The following is a 21,105-nucleotide window of genomic DNA, read 5'->3' on the forward strand; positions in this document are numbered from 1 at the left end:
GGAGAGCGAGTGGGAATCACCCGCCCAAGAATCCTCCCGTCAACGATTCACGTAATAAAAACATGTATGTTGGAGGAATACGATGAGCGATGAAGCTCCCTTTCACCGATGTCCGGTCTATACTTGGCTCTCACTAAATCCTGACTTAAAGCTTTCGTGACTGCAGTAATTCACATTCTTTGGGTCTTTCGGTAAAGTCACGTTAGATCGGTTCAAAGAAAATAACGAAAAAAAACTAGGACGGTTTCGATCGCAACTCAAGCGATCGTGAGAAATTTCTCACACGAACACAGCCACCTCGCTCGCCGAGCTCGAGGTTGCTGCTCTGCGGTCTCCCATTAACACGTTAATCTCTCTCCCATTAACACGCTAATCTCTCTGACATTAACACGCTAATCTCTCCCATTAACACGCTAATCTCTCTGACATTAACACGTTAATCTGTTTGACATTAACACGCTAATCTCTACCATTAACATGTTAATCTCTCTCCCATTAACACGCTAATCTCTCCCATTAACATGTTAATCTCTCTGACATTAACACGCTAATCTCTCTGACATTAACACGCTAATCTCTGTGACATTAACATGCTAATCTCTCTGACATTAACACGCTAATCTCTCTGACGTTAACACGCTAATCTCTCCCATTAACACGCTAATCTCTCTGACATTAACACGCTAATCTCTCTGACATTAACACGCTAATCTCTCTGACATTAACACGCTAATCTCTCCCATTAACACGCTAATCCCTCTGACATTAACACGCTAATCTCTCTGACATTAACACGTTAATCTCTCTCCCATTAACACGCTAATCTCTCTGACATTAACACGTTAATCTCTCTCCCATTAACACGCTAATCTCTCCCATTAACACGCTAATCCCTCTGACATTAACACGCTAATCTCTCTCCCATTAACACGCTAATCTTTCTGACATTAACACGCTAATCTCTCTGATATTAACACGCTAATCTCTCTCCCATTAACACGCTAATCTCTCTGACATTAACACGCTAATCTCTCTCCCATTAACACACTAATCTCTCTGAGATTAACACGCTAATCTCTCTGACATTAACACGCTAATCTCTCCCATTAACACGCTAATCTCTCTAACATTGACACGCTAATCTCTCTGACATTAAAACGCTAATCTCTCTGACATTAACACGCCAATCTCTTCCATTAACACGCTAATCTCTCTTCCATTAACACGCTAATCTCTCTGACATTAACACGCTAATCTCTCTGACATTAACACGCTAATCTCTCTGACATTAACACGCTAATCTCTCTGACATTAAGACGCTAATATCTCCCATTAACACGCTAATCTCTCCCATTAACACGCTAATCTCTCTGACATTAACACGCTAATCTCTTTGACATTAACACGCTAATCTCTCTCACATTAACACGCTAATCTCTCTGACATTAACAAGCTAATCTCTCCCATTAACACGCTAATCTCTTTGACATTAACACGCTAATCTCTCTGACATTAATACGCTAATCTCTCCCATTAACACGCTAATCTCTCTGACATTAACACGCTAATCTCTTTGACATTAACACGCTAATCTCTCTGACATTAACACGCTAATCTCTCCCATTAACACGCTAATCTCTCTGACATTAACAAGCTAATCTCTCCCATTAACACGCTAATCTCTTTGACATTAACACGCTAATCTCTCTGACATTAATACGCTAATCTCTCCCATTAACACGCTCATCTCTCCCATTAACACGCTAATCTCTCTCCCATTAACACGCTAATCTCTCTGACATTAACACGCTAATCTCTCTGACATTAACACGCTAATCTCTCCCATTAACATGCTAATCTCTCTGACATTAACACGCTAATCCCTCTGACATTAACACGCTAATCTCTCTGACATTAACACGATAATCTCTCCCATTAACACGCTAATCTCTCTCCCATTTACACGCTAATCTCTCCCATTAACACGTTAATCTCTCTCCCATAACACGCTAATCTCTCTGACATTAACACGCTAATCTCTCCCATTAACACGCTAATCCCTCTGACATTAACACGCTAATCTCTCTGACATTAACACGCTAATCTCTCTCCCATTAACACGCTAATCTCTCCCATTAACACGCTAATCCCTCTGACATTAACACGCTAATCTCTCTGACATTAACACGCTAATCTCTCTCCCATTAACACGCTAATCTCTCTCCCATTAACACGCTAATCTCTCTGACATTAACACGCTAATCTCTCCCATTAACACGCTAATCTCTCTGACATTAACACGCTAATCTCTCTGACATTAACACGCTAATCTTTCTGACATTAACACGATAATCTCTCCCATTAACACGCTAATCTCTCCCATTAACACGCTAATCTCTCCCATTAATACGCTAATCTCTCCCATTAACACGCTAATCTCTCTCCCATTAACACGCTACTTTCTCTCCCATTAACACGCTACTCTCTCTGACATTAACACGCTAATCTCTCTGACATTAACACGCTAATCTCTCCCATTAACATGCTAATCTCTCTCCCATTAACACGCTACTCTCTCTGACATTAACACGCTAATCTCTCTCCCATTAACACGCTACTCTCTCTCCCATTAACACGCTACTCTCTCTGACATTAACACGCTACTCTCTCTGACATTAACATAGCCACCTCAGGGCGCTGGCCGTGGAGGCCGCTCAACGATCTTACATTAACATGCAAATTTTTACGTGGCAGCCCTTTGATTGGTCGAAAACCCACCACCGTCGCGGTCGCCGCCCACCACTTACAGTAACATTGGCTGCTGACATTTGGGCTACGCCCATTTCAAACCTTTATAAACAGTTTGCCTTTCGAAGCTAACCCCCTCTTCCTGATGACGACCGCTTGTGTTGCGATCGAAACGTCTTAGTTTTTTGTTCTTTTCTTTGAACCTATCTACGTGACTTTACCTAAAGACCCAACTGATATTTGGCTCTCGCTGTCGACAGACCCAATGCGTCCCCGATTAATTCTCCAGCCACTGAGTGGGCAATAATTGCATCATTGTAAAACTCACATGCAAAACTGTTTTTTTTCTCTCTTCTACTTCTTTCGAGCAAAGCGAAACCTGCTACTGCACCGTTGCCGCACACACGCGCGCACATAGATTGTTTGTACCGGCTGTGGCGCAGCGTTTCATTAACCCTGTGGCACAGAGCACTGAGGCAGCACTCATCTGCAACTGGCGGTTTCTCAGCGAAATGTGAACATTCCACATTCCCGTGGCAGAGGCCAGTCTCTCGGTGAGACAACCGACGTTGATGTCCGAAAGAGTGGTAGATGAGCTGCAATTGGCCATACGCCTCAGTGCAGAACCCTCCTGAAAAAGGGGGCGTGGTTATTACGTCGGGCTATGTTGGCTCTAGGCCTTCTACACCATTGCGAAATCTTAAAGATGGAACATCTAAACAATCCAGCAGGTGACTCAAATACCCCCGCCTCTGTCCTCCCAGCGGTGTGTATTTGTCTCGCCACGGTGAGCGTGGTGGGGAAAAGCGTGGGGTTACCCCAACCTCTTCCAAGACGCCCTGCCGGCAGGAAAGAGTAGGCCAAAATAGCATCGAGAGGACTTCGCGAGCGCTCTCCCTCGTGGGAAGAGGTCCTTTCATCAGAAATGGCGTGAGCGAGGAATTCCAGGGCCCGTGCTTTTGCCAACACAACACAGAGCTCGTTACGTGGCACCGTAATGGGTTGTGGGTAAAAGCTTAAAAATTAAACAGCCGAGTGAGTGTCTGTCAGCCCTGCATGGAAAACACAATGGCAAGTTAACGCGTCAACAGTCTAAACCGGTCACTTAACCGCATGCAAATACCGCTGCATCTGCAGATATCCCTGGATACGATCCATTGGTTCAGGCAACCCCGTGGGATGATGCATTAATATCTCAGTGTGAATTTATGCGTGTTTAGACAGACCTTAAATATAGATCAGTTACGTGAGATTAAATCTGGGACTCGGCGAATGGCGAATGGACGTCTCCTACCCCAGAGATAACCCGGGAACTGGTCGGCCAAGAATCCCGCCACCCCCAAGGCTGCCCCTAGGATCTGTCGGTGCTGCCCCTGATGCCCCTGACTCCGTTGTCGTTGTACGTATGCATGTAGAACTTCTTTCGCACCATACGTAGCCAACCGCGCTGATCGGAGGTGCGGGGGAAGGACAACAAACTAAGCACAACACAAATTTGATTTTAAATCGAGATGATTTAACAGTGCAGAGCTGCTGTAGCTTCCTAATTTCGGACGGAGGAGCGTTCCAGACGGCCATGGGAGCGCATCTGAAAGCGCACGATGCGGTGGCCGTCTTTTTATCCGATGGCCAGCCTAAAGCCGCTGCTAGGGAGGATGACCGGAATTTGCGTGGGGGTCTCTGCCGTGCTGTGGTTGTTGTTGTTGTTGTTGTGGTTGTTGTTGTGGTGGTTGTTGTTGTTGTTGTGGTTGTTGTTGTTGTTGTGGATGTTGTTGTGGTTGTTGTGGATGTTGTTGTGGTTGTTGTGGATGTTGTTGTGGTTGTTGTTGTTGTGGTTGGTGGTGGCCCCCGAATTATGTTCTCTGGCTTGTGCCTCGGCATTGCTCTCTGCCATGTCCCCTTCACCCCCACCCCCTCCCCTCCTTCACCCCCACCCCCTCCCCTCCTTCACCCCCTCCTCTCCTTGCCCCCCCCCCGCCCCACCCCTCCCCCATCATCTTCCCTATGCAGTCCCTCACCTTCGTTAAACCATCTCTGAGATATGGGGCCGCCCATAAATGACGTCACGCACCTGGGGGGGGTCAGACATTTGTGACGATGTGTGACGAGGGGGGGGGGGTTGAGAAATGTGACGTCACATCAAAATGCGCAACTTTAAATAAATATAGACAACACGTTCTACTTAATTAAATGGACTTTTTAATAAATGTTTTCTCCTACAACATCAGAGTGCAGTGCCACATTAAATACGCACTACAATGACAATAGTTTAAAGCGATTTGAAGCATGTTTTATTTTCAAAATGGAAATATGGTTTTGAGGGGGGGGGGGCAGAGCTTTGTGACGTCATATTTGAGGGGGGTCTGACTTTTTGTGACGCCGTGTGACGAGGGGGGGGGGAGTCAAAAATCGTCCAAAATCGCGTCACGTCATTTATGGACGGCCCCTATATTTGCACTTGCTTGCCTACGCCAATGTTGGTGGAACGGCCTCTACCATAGGGAGCTCTTGACCAGGGGCCTCTCGTGTAGAGTATTGGGGCCTACTCAGTGGCGTAGTGACTACGTCATCAGCTCAGGTCTAGAGAGCTCCTCGATAGAGGCCAGTGGCGTAGTGACAATGTCATCAGCTCATGTCTAGAGAGCTCCTCGATAGCGGCCAGTGACGTAGTGACTACGTTATCAGCTCATGTCTAGAGAGCTCCTCGATAGAGGCCAGTGACGTAGTGACTACGTTATCAGCTCAGGTCTAGAGAGCTCCTCGATAGAGGCCAGTGACGTAGTGACTACGTCATCAGCTCATGTCTAGAGAGCTCCTCGATAGAGGCCAGTGACGTAGGGACTATGTTATCAGCTCAGGTCTAGAGAGCTCCTCGATAGAGGCCAGTGACGTAGTGACTACGTTATCAGCTCAGATCTAGAGAGCTCCTCGATAAAGGCCAGTGATGTAGTGACTACGCCATCAGCTCATGTCTAGAGAGTTCCTCGATAGAGGCCGGTGGCGTAGTGACTACGTCATCAGCTCAGGTCTAGAGAGCTCCTCGATAGAGGCCAGTGACGTAGTGACTACGTTATCAGCTCAGGTCTAGAGAGCTCCTCGATAGAGGCCAGTGGTGTAGTGACTACGTCATCAGCTCATGTCTAGAGAGCTCCTCGATAGAGGCCAGTCACGTAGTGACTACGCTATCAGCTCAGGGGGTGCGGCAGTCATTCAGGTGCAGTCCAATGTTTGATTTTGTCTCGCACGGTCGCACCTTAGGCTTATTATAATATCGCGAACTCCTCTTGCCTAATCACACCATTGTTACCCTCATGGTCTCGAACATTGAACGCTGTAGAGGGGGCGCTCCGTCTTTGGAAAATGCGGCCACTTTTAGCTCCGTAGTAGCAGTACGTTTTTGCAATATAATTGACGCAGTATCTAATGAAATACATATCCCAGAAATGGAGTTCTATGTCCAAAGTCCTTTTATCAAGTTACACGGTGGTCGTTAAGAGGGCCCCCAACTCGTATCTTTGGCCCCCACGCTAATTACGATACTGGGCCTATTCTTTAACTGTGGGCCAGATGTCTTGGAGGAGGTGGGGGCCTGCCCACTTGACCCTACCAGCACCACCACACGGGACCCGCTGACTCGTGCCCAAGTGGCGACCACGTTTATCAGAATCCGAATCTTTCGTTAGACTGGAGGGTTCCCATGAGCTATGAAGCTCTTTTTTCACAGATGTCCAGTCGTTTCACAGATGTTTCAGTCTGTTGGACAGAGGCGGTGGAGCATTCAAAGGGACTTGCACCGTCGTTTATCCTGGACAACTGTAAAAAAAGAGCTTAACAGCTCATCGGATTCCTCCAGTATGAATGCACATTCTGATTCTGTTGCAACTGCCGCACACGCCAGGGATAATGAACCAGATGGTTGCGGTTATCGGCTAAATACATTTAATTGTTGTTGTTGTTGTCATTCTGCTTGTGAGCCCCGTGTTTGGCCTCCGACTCTGATTGTTAAGACCCCTAAGTGATGGTTGGTTTCGCCTCGGGCAACCCGGGGTGGCGGTAACACGAGGTACCTTAATTCAACGCAACATTCGCAGAGGCACTCGCTATTGCTTCTGTTTGAAGAGCGCAATTATTATTAATTATTCGGAGTAGTATCCTCGAACTCGTGGCAAATCTGGACCATTCCACTCTCCGTGTAATCTAGGAGTGTTCACGGCGGTGCCTCGTACCTGGGTCGTCCCACTTGCCTCGCACGTGTCACCTCGTCCACCCTCCACCCCCCCCCCCCCCGAAACGTCGTCCCAACAGCGCTATCGCGTGTTTGTGTTGGGGAACGGCCCACCGGAGGTGGATTTCACAGAGCTATCCCACCTGCCCTGCTACCGAACATGTGTTACTCGGCAATGAAACTCGCCTTTTTAATTCCACCTAGCTGCAATAATTTTGCGAAATTAAGTGCAGAGCCACATTTGCCGTGATGGGGGATTTTTAGTTGTTGTTGTTGTTGTGTGCAGGTAGTTAACATCTTGCCGCGGTGGCGAGATGTTTACTACCTCGCCTGGTATACAGGGGGTCGTGGGTTCGAACCCGAGGCTGATGCCTGTATAGTTGTAGTTTGTATGTCTCTCTCCCCGTGGTCGCGTGGATTTTTTTACTGATCCTCCGGTTTTCCCCTACACATTTAGAAACATACATTTAGAGTATTTGGCCGCTGCTATAAATATCCACGTGATAAGCCACTTCTCGTTCAGCTATCATTTGTGATAGCCAGGTCGCTTCTGAAAAAGAGCTATATAGCTCAGTGGGCCTTACCTGGTAAAATAATAAAATATATATTCATACATTTTGACTTTAAACTTTCGTGATTGCGGGAATAAATGTTCTTTGGTTCTTTCGGTAAAGTCACGTAGATAAAAAAAAAAAGGTGAATAAAAATTTATATTTTATTTGCTATTATTTTTATTTACTTTATTTTGTATGTATTTTTTTCCTATCTACGTGACTTTTACCGAAAGAACCAAAGAATATATATATTCATAGTTTTCATTGGTGACGGAGCTGACAACGTCAACTCTGTACCCTTGAGAGCCCGGCTCAATCACAGATGGCTGAGCACATACACTCGTGGCTTTATGCGTGGCGGTGATCGCCCATCCAAGCACTATCCAGGCTCAACCCGCCTTTATCTTCCGAGATCTGATGAGCACGGGCGGATTGTGGTTGATTTCGGTCATAGGCTGATGTGGTAATAGATTATAAATCACTCCCGGTTAGTGGAATGACCCTTCAGAGCTGCACGTCTGCTTGCTTCATTCGTTAAGAAGCTTAGCGGCCAGGACGCAGTAAATTTCCTGTAATTTGTCGCCTATTCACCCCCCCCCCTTTTTTCTGACTGCCTTTTTCAGCTTCCGCGGAATAATTATAATCAAAAGACCCGCTTGTTAACTGCTACCCTATCTCTCACACACACACACAGCAATAACAACAGCCGTTCAAGACTAGCGGACGGTCACGGGACAGACCCAGGTGCAGTGGGTTGACTGACTGAGATGACTGGCCGATGCATCAGCTGTGCACCCCACTCTTCTGAAAAAAGAAGCAGTTAGCTCAGTGGGCTTTACCTGGGAATATAAAACAGTTGAGTTGTATTTGTGGGTTTTTTGGCAATTTCTTTACCTCTCATATGCTGTACACTCATGTAGTCTTATTTGTATCGTTTGTTGTCGTTGTTGTAAAGTTCTGACCAGCCCCTACGGGACATCTGTGAAAAAAAGAGCTTCATAGCTCATCGGATTTCTCCAGTGTAAATAAACATTCTGATTCCGATTCCGACACGCAGGGCAACATCCACCGCCGCCGCCGCTGCGGACAGGGCGTACACGCGAGTGGCGTGTTAAGCGTTTTGTTTTATTCCGCGTAATTGCTCCCCACGCAATAATTCGTTTAATTTGGTTTAACGCTTCGCGCGGTGGTGCCGTGTGTGGGAGGTGTAGGGGCTGGCGGGCGCGGGCAGGGCGGGGGGGGGGGCACGTGCACCCCCGTTCTCCCCAGACGCACGTGGGGTGCACGGCAACAGCTGGCCACACGGTCAAGTGAACACACAAAGACCAAGATCCCCCCCCCCCCCCCGTACAAAGATTCGACAGGCTGGTTTTTTTTTCTGCACAAATTGGGGGGCGATGACACGACTCGTCGAATAATCGACTAAACACGTTGCTTGATCGGCCGCTTCTTTCGTGGTCGGTTAATTCCACGGGAGCCTCTAAAATCATTTTTTTTAATGTAAAAAAGGCCCATATTCCTGCGTACCGAAGGAGTGTTCGTTATAAACGAGGGAGGGCAACCGGAGCACCAGGAGAAAATCAACGCGTGCGAGGGGGCAACACCCTATCCCACACAGATAGGACAGACGGGGAGGTTCGAACGAACTTTTCTGCACCATCCTCCCCTTGGCGAGCCAGGTTACGGCTCCTCCTCGACGCACTTCAGATTAGCACGGTTGGCTACGTACGGTGCGAAAGAAGTTCAACATTCATGCACATGCCTGTACACAATTTGATAATACGGTAGACACAATAATACTCTGCGATCTACATAACCACAATAGAATTGCGGCTTTGAGTCACGTAAAAAATACAAAGTACAGGACAGCAAACGTGTTAGTTATTTTTAGAAACAAAAAAAAACGCTGTCGCGAATGAATTTTGAAACACGAAATACTGACGTGCATTTGGCACGTGAAGGTTTACAAATGCATTTCAATGAATGGCATAGTTTCAAACACGTGCATTTGAAATCCACGCAGACGGCAGGGGCACGGTCCGTCTGTGTTGTGTGGACAGTCCACTCACTCACCCTGCCTGCAAAGTTCCGGGCCCGACATGCAACGCACGTGAGCAGCGGCGCACCTCATTATTATCCCACCTCAACACGACCCCACAGACCTCATTAATTCAACTTCTCCTCCCTCTCCTCCTCCATCTCCCCTCCCTCTCTCCCTCTCTCACCCGCACTGAAGTTGACCCAACCACCGCTACCCCCCCCCAGCCTCTCTGCGTGGCGCAAGACCCCAACCTATCATTTTTTATTTTCTATTTTTAGTTTAACAGGCGAAGGCCCACTATAAGCTATGTAGCTATTTCTTTTTCAGAAGCGACCTGGCTATCACAAATTATAGCTCAACAAAGTGGCTTATCGTGTGGACATTTACAGCAGTCACATACTCCAAACGCGTGTTGATTCTGAATGTGGAGTTGGTTGGGGGGGGGGGGATCCGGAGGACCCGAAAGACATCCACGCGACCACGGGGAAAGTGAACATGCAAACTCCAAACACACGGGCGCACGGGTCGGGATTGAACCCACGGACTCGTGTGCATCAAGCGTGGGAGTTAACGTCTCGCCACCGTGACGCCCATAGTCATCATCATCCCCGTGTTGCCTCTCTCCACGTGCACCTCACGCGCACGAATCTCCATCTCCACCACCATCACCGCGACGTCGTCACGGCTGAGATTTTAGCGGGGGGGAGGGGGTGGGAGTGCACGTGGGGCGGTGGGGGGGGGAGGTGCCAGGCCGGGGCTTGAATAATGAATTAAAGGGAGCTTCCAGCCCACGCTCATTAAATTGCAATCGAGAGGGCATTTGATAGCGCAGGCAACCGTGTCCGGCATTGCGATGGGGGGGGGCGAACAGCCGCAACCAGTGGCGCGAGAACCCTCACCCAGTACGCTCCGGCTCGGATGGTTAGACGAGAGAATCAAAATCATGACGTGTATTTATTCTCGAGGCATCCGATGAGCTAAATTGCCACTGAGTTTGGCTTCTGCTAATTCCAAACAAAATCGAAACGTGACTTTTTCTATGCATATATGCCCGCCACGCTGGCGAGATGTTAACTACCTCGCCAGGTTTACAGGAGGTCGTGGGTTCGATCACAACCCTGACGCCTGCTGCTCTATATTTGGAGTTTGCATGTTGGATTTTTCTCCGGGTTCTTCCCTCCGCATTAAGAAACATGGTTTTAGACTTTGATTTAAAGCTTTCATGACTGCAGTAATTCATATTCTTAGCTCTTTCGGTAAAGTCACGTTGAAGGGAAACAATAAAATAATAAAATATTTATATAACAATACAAATTCTCACGACGTTTCGACCATAACGCAAACGGTCATCATCAGGTGTGCGTTATGGTCGAAACGTCGTGAGAATTTTTCTTGTTTTATATATATTTTATTATTTTTTTGTTTCCCTTCAACGTGACTTTACCGAAAGAGCTAAGAATATGGTTTTAGACTATTTGGCTACACTCATTTTCCTCGTTGAGCTATCATTTGGGGCCAGGTTGCTTCTGAATTAGAGCCATATAACCCAGTGGGCCTTACCTGGTAAAATTGCTAGAAAAAAGTAGTAGTTTTAAATGTATATGTGCGTATATGTCCATGCCGGTTTGATGCACGAAGTCTCGGGCATTTCCATGGGACACAACACATCTTTAACATGTAAGCAAAGCGAGGAGCTGCAGCATTAACATAAGGACGTTTGAGGCATGTGCTATTGTCCGTGTCACGACGATACTGTGCCGGTGGGAGAGCCAGACTTTGACAATACAAAAAGGCCAGTTGAAAAGAATCTTCCCTTCTACCTTTGAATACAGATGCGCGTGGAGGATAATATTTATTTCATAACATAGATAGGCAAAATTACCTTGGGCGTTCTGAATAGAACGTCGCTAGGCAGTGCTAATAAGTAGATATTATCCGGGACAAGCAGATACAGTACAATCACGATGATGAGGTTGCGATTGGTGGGACACGTGTGCGGGATGGAGGAAGGCAGGTTACGGAGACTGGCAGTGGAGCGGCATCCAGAGGGCATCCATCAAGTGGAAGACCTAGAGCCAGATGGTAGCAAAGAATAAGAGCGGATTTTTGAGGTCACCTGTTGACCTTGCGATAGTATTCAGGATCTCTATCAGAATGTACGGAGGCAATGGCAAAGTCTCGTGGCTTCAACGGCATTGGCTGTGAGTGATGCCCTTTGGACCTTTGAATCTTGGGTATTCCGAGTAAATCCCATTAGTCGTAGAACGATCGCCGCGTCTTTTAGCCGTTCCGGTGATTCATTAGACTCGTAGCTCTACGTGTTCCTTTGTGACTCACGGACCTTAAAGAGTATAATGTTTGGGTTCAAATGAAATTGCGGAAAATTATTGCGAGCATTTGATCGAGCTCGTGGCGATCGCGATGGCTGTGTGACATCGCCCATCACCCAACCTCGTTGTCACAATAATAATCTGTATTTATGCTGGAGGAATCCGATGAGCTAACCCCCCCAAAAAACCTCTATTATAGCTGTAAGGCTCTTTTTGTTTCCACAGATGTCCAATAAGTTTTCACCTTCAACAACAACAAAAACACAAAGAGGTACACCGATTGCTTCTCGAGATGTGGTTTTCTGGGCGACCCGGCTGAGAGAGACGGTGCCACGCTGTTTCAGCGCAGCAAGGAGGCATTCGAGTGAAAGAGACCGATTGGGGTGTCGTACGAAAAACAGACAATTATAGCGACAATGTCACGGACTTTTAGAAGAAATCCCTGCAAGTGCCTCAGAGGTAGAGTGAGCGGCTGGAGATCTGGTTACGGCGGGGGCGGAGGGGGGGTGTGACTCAGCTCATCCTTCAGCCCTCCCGAGGTTGATGGCACGGGTACCGACGTTGTTGGGGGGGGGGGGGGTCAACAGTATAGCTGACCTGCCCCCGCCATAGGAATGTGACGTTTCCACCACTGGCTCAGGGCTTCATACAGGAGATGCGCGCCGATGCCTCAATGTTTACTTGAATAGAGGTCCAGTGTTCGACTAAGCCTCGCTGAGTCTGAATAATATTGTAAGGAGGATCCTCTACTGGGATAATTGGCCAATTCAATTTTAAGGGAACGCGTTAAAAAGTGATAAAAGTGAACCAGAGTACCGGAGAAAGCCTCCAAACACTAAATGGGATAATATAAATGCGGGGTGCTTACAATGTTTTTTTAACACTTCTGAGAATTTGCAATGATACCACTAGAACTGTGCCTCCGGGCTCTGTAGACCACCTGGAGACGATTCCAGGCACGCGTTGACAATGATGGAGAACCAATGGGATACTCTTTGACTTTTTGAAGCTATTAACATACATTTACATTCTTGGTTCTTTCGGTAAAGTCACGTAGAAGGGAAACAATAATATAATAAAAATCTAAAACAATAAAATTATCACGACGTTTCGACTGCAACACAAGCAATCATCATCATCATCCTGATCAATCATCATCCTGATGATGATTGCTTGTGTTGCAGTCGAAACGTCGTGAGAATTTTATTGTTTTATATTTTTATTATTTTATTGTTTCCCTTCTACGTGACTTTACCGAAAGAACCAAGAATATGAATCCCTGCAGTCACGAAAGCTTTAAATCAAAATTTTACATACATTTGTTATCATATTCCAGTGTACTATCCGGTTTTTTTCCATTAAAAACGGTAGTCCCACTTAAGTGTTAACATTGTTTTGAAGCACCCTGTATATTTCATAATCATATACCTACCGCATATACAATCTCAACTTCTAAAGCTCTGCCATCTATTGCCTCAAAATCGCCACTCCGGGCTCATCAGAGTGTCCGGCATTCATGACGGATGCCGGGCAGACAACACGCGTGCCAGACAAGGCGGCACGTGGCCACGGTAACCGAGTCACCGCCTCTCCACGTGTTAAAATCTGCGGGGTGGTCGATGCCATCGCGACGCCGACATTACCACGGAACTCGGAGTTGGAGTTGCGACTCCGGATTGGCACTCGGTAAGAATCCGGGGGGCAAATCTCGAGCCTCGACTTGCTCACAAAAGTCATACCGCGAAGCACACAAAGCGAGCGTGAAACCCCCCTTTAATTTGCCGTGAAGGGAAAAAGGGGTCAAGCCTCTGGAATTGCGCGCCCACACCACCGCTGTCAAGATGGGCCTCTGCTAGACGGAGGTTCAGAGGGCCCCTCTTGCTTGCACCCTTCTGTCACGATTCTTGACCATCAGCCATCAAGTCCGCAAACAAATGGGCAACAACAGCAACAACAAAAATAATACACGCTTCCATGGACATATCGAAAAGGTCGAGCGAAAATTCGCGTTTGGGGTTAGTGTCCCATGCTGTGATCATAGCCCGGGTAGTGGCGTTGGTGGTCACGCTGCTGCCTGTTACCGAGCGCTGCGGCAGGCAAGCAGCGAGGGTTGGTGGGTTACCGAGCAATCGCTGCGAATCTCCCTTCCCGTGGGCGTCGAGGAGGAAGTTGTAGCTGCTTGGCTCGTCGTGAGAAAAGCCGGTATAGCAAATAGACTGACCTCTGTCTGTTACCGGGTGTCGCTACCATTAACAGGCGTGGGTTTTACTTCGGGGGCTCCACTTTTCTCCCACTTGTGTAACAAACGCCCACATTTAATTGGTTCAAACAAATCTGAGGATTAAAAAAAAAGGCCGATGGAGCGGCGAGGAAACTCGGGAGGAAGAATAATTGGACTCATCGTTGTTATTACATGTGTAAGACGCCGGCTACGTAAGGCAGTGCCGCATGTAGATTGCAGACACAACTGTGATGTGGGATTTGAGTGTTCTCCCTTAGTATCTATCGATTTTTGTCCAGGCACTGTTTTCCGCGGGGGCTAAACCGTTCACCCTGTATTTATTTATGTTAGACAATCATTGGTGACCGGGTTGAGGTTATAAACCCTCTTACACACGAGAGCTCGCTTTAATCGCGGGCGGCTGATACTCAGATTCGAACCCAGGCTCCCATCGCTCCCGGGGGCTTGAGTTATTACCCCCCCCCCTCTCCTCCCACCGGGGCACTCAGCCAGAACGCCGTTGCAAGTTTATAGGACGGGGAAATCGGTTTGGTTGACCATTGACCTTACAGCCATCAAAAGGTTACAGCAAATCCTCAGCGCCAAACAAGCTGCACAATTTCAGTTAATTAGAAGGGTCGCGGTGGGGGGTGGCGTGTAGTGGGAGGGGGTTGTGGGAGGTTAGCTCGCCACTGATTCAGCAGTGGCTCGGAGATGTTAACTCCCTCGCCTGGTACGCAGGAGGCCGTGGGTTCGATCCCGACCCTGACGCCTGCTGCTGCTGCTGCTGTATATTTGGAGTTTGCGTGCCTCTCTCGCTCCCCATGGTCGCGTGGATTTTTCTCCCGAGTCCTCCGGTTTTTTTTCCTCCACATTTAGAATCAAAATGACGCGGTTGTTTTTTTTACTATTTGGCTACTGCTATAAATTTACACGTGACGAAAAGCCACTTCGTTGAGCTAGCATTTGTGACCAGGTCGCTTCTGATAAAAAAAAATCTATATCGCTCAATGGGCCTTACCTGGTTAAATAAAAAATAGTTTTAGTTTTATAGTTTCTTTTTCGCTAACACGCTGCTTTATTCACCGCATGCACGACTAATTTTAGCAGAACAAATAATTTCTTCCTTCATTAGCTACCTGCAGCAAGATTCCAATACAGCTGACGTCTGCCGTCCTGCATCCCGTGAAGAAGATTGCATCGGATATTGTTAACAAAGTCGAGAGGGGGGAGGGAGGGAGGGGGCGAATGGTGGGGGGAGGGGTGCATTCGGGGCAATAAACACATCAACACAGAGACGCGACAATTCCCAGAAGGCGCGTCCCATAAGTGTGCAGGGCGCGTGTTGTTTGGGATCTCGCATTCATCAGTGGGTAGGGAGGGGAGGGAGGGAGGGAGGGAGGGAGGGAGGGAGGGAGGGAGGGAGGGAGGGAGGGAGGGAGGGAGGGAGGGAGGGAGGGAGGGAGGGGAGGGAGGGAGGGAAGGGAGGGCAGATTGCACCTCGCAATCCAGAGGGCGTCGATTCATCTCTCCACGTCGACTAAAATGCACCCCCCACCTGCCGTTTGTACATCTAAGCAGTATAAGTGGATACGCTACATTTAGTCGCTCCAGCGGCAGATCGCGTGTTGTGGGGGTAACGTGTGAGCACTCCCAACACTTCCAACACGTCTGGTCAGCAGGGAAGAGTAGACCAAATACCGCTGTAGAGCTCCCTCTAGTAGAGGCCCTTCCGTCAGCAGCCGCGCGAGCAAACTATTTAACCATTTTTATTTGTAATTGTTCTAGGCGATGCCCGCTGAACTATACAGCTCTTTTTCAGAAGAGACCTGGCCACAAATAATAGCTCAACGAAGCGGCTGATCATGTCGAAATTTATAGCAGTCAAATACTCTCAACGCATGTTTCTAAATGCGGAGGGGAAAACCGGAGGATGCGGAGAAAAATTCCACGCGACCACGGGGAGAACATGCAAAAATACAGGCATCAGCCTCGGGATCGAACCCACGATCTCATGTATACCAGGTGCAGTAGTTAACAAAAAATTGCCACCGCAAGAAAGAAATTGCAGGGCTTGCACCTTTAACTTTTGACTGAGAAACAAGGACAAGTCTGCCATGTGGTGACTTACGTGCACGTTCGCGTGTGCCAATCGGCGCATTCGTTACGAACATTCCATTGGAGACGATTACCGATTCCTGACTTTTTGAACCGGTTCTCAATTTCGAAAACGGTTACCGGTTACCGTTTAGCAACCCTGTTACAGTCAACGCTGCGTACCTTACCGGCGGTGGAGGGGTGGCGCAGTGATTGGTGCACTGCGCTGCGAACTCGGCGACTCGGTTTCGATTTCCATCCCCGGCTAACATCAGTGGCGAGTGATATCTGACCTCCTCCCCACCCAGCCAACAACCCATTTCACCAAACCAGCATTGCACAATGCGGTGAAGTATGGTCAAAGAATCCCCAAAGATGCGCACGGCGTGGGGATGGAGGCTCTGATCCGGAATTGGATTAACAAAGATCTGAAAATCACCGTAAAAAAGACTTATTTTTTATTGAAAGAAAAACATTCTGCACATTTTTAACTCTAGTGATTAAGCTACTACTACTGGTATAGCCACGGTTAGGGCATGCATGGATACAATAAAAACTTGTCGTCGACCCCATCTAGGTCGACTCAGCCTTGAATGAATCCAGCACTGTACCCAGTGCCGTGCGTAAACATTGGAGCGAGCGAGGGGAAGAAAACGGCTGATTTGTGATGATGAGACGAGCGGAGGATGGAGCAAATGTGGCGTCACTGAGCTCATAATGCCCAGGGGAGAGAGAGAGAGAGAAAAAAAATGTCGAGATATGTTCTGTACGAAAATACGTTCGGAATGTGATCAAATGGAACGGAGACAACATATTTCACCCCCATTAAAAAAACTAAAAAATCCCCCACTCAATGCAGGGTCAAATATATCCGGACCTCTTGTATCATTCCATGTCTTTATTTATCTTACAGAAAAAAAATTGCCAGTGAAGGAGGTGGCTTTAGTAAGCGGCCTGTTTTTTTTTTGTATTCGCTTAAAGTGGGGCCATCTCCCATTCACGTCGAGCACGTGGAAGGAAGCTCTGCGATCGCAGCGAGCACGCGACTTGAGAGCTCTTGCTGCCTTGTGTATGCGTCTCTCTCTGTCTCTCTCATTGTGCAGATGTGGTCGAGTGTGGTGTGTAATGTGCGGGGAGCGGTAGTGTAGCGGTTAGGGCGCTGCGCTACGAGCCCGGCGTCCCGAGTTCGATTGCCGCTCACATCAGTGGCGAATATCTGAACCGGTCATGGGCCTCCCCCTAGGTCGACTCAGCCTCAGATGAGTACCTGGTGCGACGTGTAAACATCGCCACTAAGGAGACAAAGGCGGTTGGGCGTGGTGCTGGCCCACCCACCCCCTCGCGTGCCGTGCCGGCCTTCAGAGGCGCTCGCTAACAGCACTTGCCCCAACAGTCTGTAAAGGCTACATGGCGCATCTTTGTCTTTGTTGCGTTACATACACACACACACATATAATTACACCGATAAAATATAATGAGTGTCCTTTTTTTGTCGGTGTCTGCATTTATTAACACGTACAATTAAGGACAGATAATACCCTAGAGATTTCCAAGGTACAGTAATTTGGAAATATATGCTCTCGGGATCTGCAGCCACTAGAGGCTAGTAATGCGTGTTCCCATCATGCGAACGTGATCATTTTAAAAGTCGTCCTTGCACACCATCGATAACGCATTTCTTTTTATTTCTGTCACCAGAGATTATAAATAGGGCTATGGAAAATTATAAATAGCCGACGTTGGAGAGATACCCAGAGAGTCAGTGAGATAGAGATGAGAAAATAGCGTTCTCGTGAAACAGAAAAAGATATGGGAGAGAGATTAAGATGATGTGGCGGTGGTGTAGGAGATATTATAGAGAGCTGGGAGGATTGTGGAGAGGGAAGAAAGAGACTTGATGTGATTGTCGAGAGACTCGAAGAGCGAGCGCGATGGGGAGGGGAGAGAGAGAGAGAGAGTGAGACAAGTTAACTGGTGAGATGTAGGGAGAGTGTCAGGAGAGTTGGTGAGCGACGGGGGGGTGGGGGTAGAGGGGTAGAGACGAGAGATCTATTGAGGAGGAGAAGGACAGGAGAGCTGACAAGGTCGCGACAGAGTCAAGAGCTGGTCAATAAACAGCACGCGGTGGAGACTTTGCCGACGCTTGTTGGGGTTAGGGTTGGGGCTGGCGATCGAGTTGGGGTTGGGCCGTCACCTCCGCGTCTGTGCGCTCTCCAAGGTACCGCTCCTCCGCGCGATTCGCGGAGGAGACAGAGAACCGGTGACACGGGGACACGGGGGAGGGAGACAGTGGATGTACCAAGACACGGACTGAGACAGAGACACGGAGACACGGGTACATTGGCACACGGGTGCACAGAGACGGAGTAAGGGGACGAGTAGGCGCGGGAGAGCAGAGTCACGGATACAGGAAGAGCCACTCTTACACGGTAACCCGGAGACACGGGGACACGGGGGAGTCACGGGGAATTCATGGGGAATTCACGGGGACACGGGGAGTCACGGGGACACGGGGAGTCACGGGGACATGGAGAGTCACGGGGACACGGGGAAGTCACGGGGATACAAGGACACGGGGGAGTCACGAGGACACGGCGAGTCACGGGGACACGGGGGAGTCACGGGGACACGGGGAAGTCACGGGGATACAGGGACACGGGGGAGTCACGGAGACACGGGGACACAGGAAGTCACAGGGATACGGAATCACCGGGATACGGGGACACGGGGGAGTCACGGGGACACGGAGACGCGGAGACACGGGGGCACGGGGAAAAGGGGACACGTCGTGTAGCCAGAGCCGCAATGAGGCGCGAATCGCGGAGAGATGCGCGGTCGGGTTACTGGGTGCACCTAGACGGGCACTGACCTTGAGGGCGTCCGGCAGGATGGGTATGTTTGCTTGTGTGTGCACGTTTGTGTGTGTATATATGTGTGTGTGTGGGGAGGGAGCGGTAGTGGAGTGGTCATCGCACTGCGCTACGAATCCGGCGACCTGGGTTCGGTTATCGGCCACGGCTAACATCGGTCACAAATTTCAATCTGAACCAGTTGAGTTCGACTCGGCCTCAGACGAGTGCTCATTGCGATCTGTAAACAAAGGCGGCCGAGCGTGGTGGTAGCGGCCACACAGCCCTCCTCGGGCGCGGTCCGTACCGGTCTTCATAGGTGCTCGCTAACAGCACTTGCCCTAATAGTCTGTTCAGGCTGTACGGGAATCTTTGTCTTGAATATGCATTGGCGAGTATACACATGCACGTGTGCGTTTGCATACGGATAGGCATATATGTACACGAGTGTGTGTGGGCGAGGTATCCAGCAGTGGAAAACTAATGATTGATGGTGATGGTAGGTAAGTGAAAACATGTATACACAGGTATGCATGCACATATACGAATGCAAAGTATGTACATGTATGTGTGGGTAAGCATAGGTGCGTGTGCGCATGTATGTACGCACAGGTATATATGCGCGAGTGAGTGTGCACACGTGTGCATCTGTACAAGTATGTGTGGGTGTGCACACGTGTGCATCTGCACAGGTAAGTGTGGGTATGCACACGTGTGCATCTGCACAAGTATGTGTGGGTGTGCACACGTGTGCATCGGCACAGGTATGTGTGGGTGTGCACACGTGTACATCTGCACAGGTATGTGTGGGTGTGCACACGTGTGCATCGGCACAGGTATGTGTGGGTGTGCACACGTGTACATCTGCACAGGTATGTGTGGGTATGCACACGTGTGTATCTGCACAAGTATGTGTGGGTGTGCACACGTGTGCATCTGCACAGGTATGTGTGTACCGGCTCAGGTGCGCCGCTCCGCGACGGAGATTCATCCGAAGTTCCGGTCATAATCTCCCGTTGGCTCCGGCGAGGCAACCGCTCTCAGGCAGCAGATGCGTGTGTCCCTCTCCCCTCTCCCCCCTCTCTCTCTCTCTCCCCTTCGTCTCTCTCTCTCCGCTTCTCTTCTTCTTTCCTCTCACTCGACACACGTGCGCTCTCTGGCCGCGGTGATGCGCGCGACACAGAACGTCCTTGCGTCTCTGCACCCCGACTCTCTCTCTCTCTCTCTGCCCGTGCTCCCGCTCTTACCAATTGCTTCTTACGATGATTATTCCTACGCTGATGAGGCTGCTGCTGATGCTGATGGTGATAACGGTAGTGTATGTGTGTGCGTGTGAAAATATAGGCTATCGCAGATGAGGGTTTTTATCCTCCCTTCCCGGTGGCTTTATAATGCAACGGGGTCCCGTCTTTCCTCTCCTCTCTCTAGCTCTCTTCTCGGTCGCTCTCTCGCGAGCGTGGGTGATGTGCGAATGAATGCGCGGTGCACACGGCAGAGAGAGAGAGAGAGGGGGGATAGAACGAGGGAGAGGGAGGGAGGAGTGAGAGGGAGGGATGGAGGCAGACCAAAGTCAAATGGGGAGGAGCGATGCAAGGATTGAAGAGGATGGTGGAGGATTCTGGCGATGGCACACAGGGTTGAATGCTATTCCGGCCAGTGTCAAAATCCCCTCGTTCGCTGCCTGGCGTAACCGCACGACCTGGAAGGAGGGAGCGAACCTAGCATCACGGAGAGCGGTGGCTTTCTTTGGAGTGCACCCCCTCCTGCATCCCCCCCCCCCCCCCGTCCCTCCTCTCGCATTTGCCTTTATGGGCTACAATCGTGTCCGGCACTTAAAGGTGCTGAATGCAACACGGCGTTAATAGGCAGAGGCTGGAAGAGCGAGCGAGAGAGATAATGCATCGTGACACCAGCTGGAGGGAGGGAGAGGAGGGAGGGGAGCGAGGGGAGCGAGCTGAGGGAGGGAGGATCTGTAGGGGATGTTAATTTGCATATAGGGGTTAGGATGAGAGGTCGGGGCTAATTGCACTCGAAGTAGAG

At 49.1% G+C, this 21,105-nt stretch overlaps 1 protein-coding gene across 1 annotated transcript in view; it reads right to left on the reverse strand.

The window, feature by feature from the left end:
• Nucleotides 1-20,810, reverse strand: part of LOC116948618 (inactive dipeptidyl peptidase 10-like) — a 681,203-nt gene extending 660,393 nt beyond the window's left edge. The window contains exon 1 of the mRNA XM_032965456.2: nt 20,022-20,810. Coding sequence (XP_032821347.1) covers nt 20,022-20,072 — 51 coding nt within the window. The 5' untranslated portion in view covers nt 20,073-20,810. The remainder of the gene's footprint in view (nt 1-20,021) is intronic.
• Between the last annotated feature and the right edge of the window lie 295 nt (nt 20,811-21,105).

Source organism: Petromyzon marinus, chromosome 34, assembly GCF_048934315.1.
Source record: "Petromyzon marinus isolate PM22_M1 ecotype Great Lakes invasive population chromosome 34, UKy_Petmar_22M1.pri1.0, whole genome shotgun sequence".
NCBI lineage: Eukaryota > Metazoa > Chordata > Hyperoartia > Petromyzontiformes > Petromyzontidae > Petromyzon > Petromyzon marinus.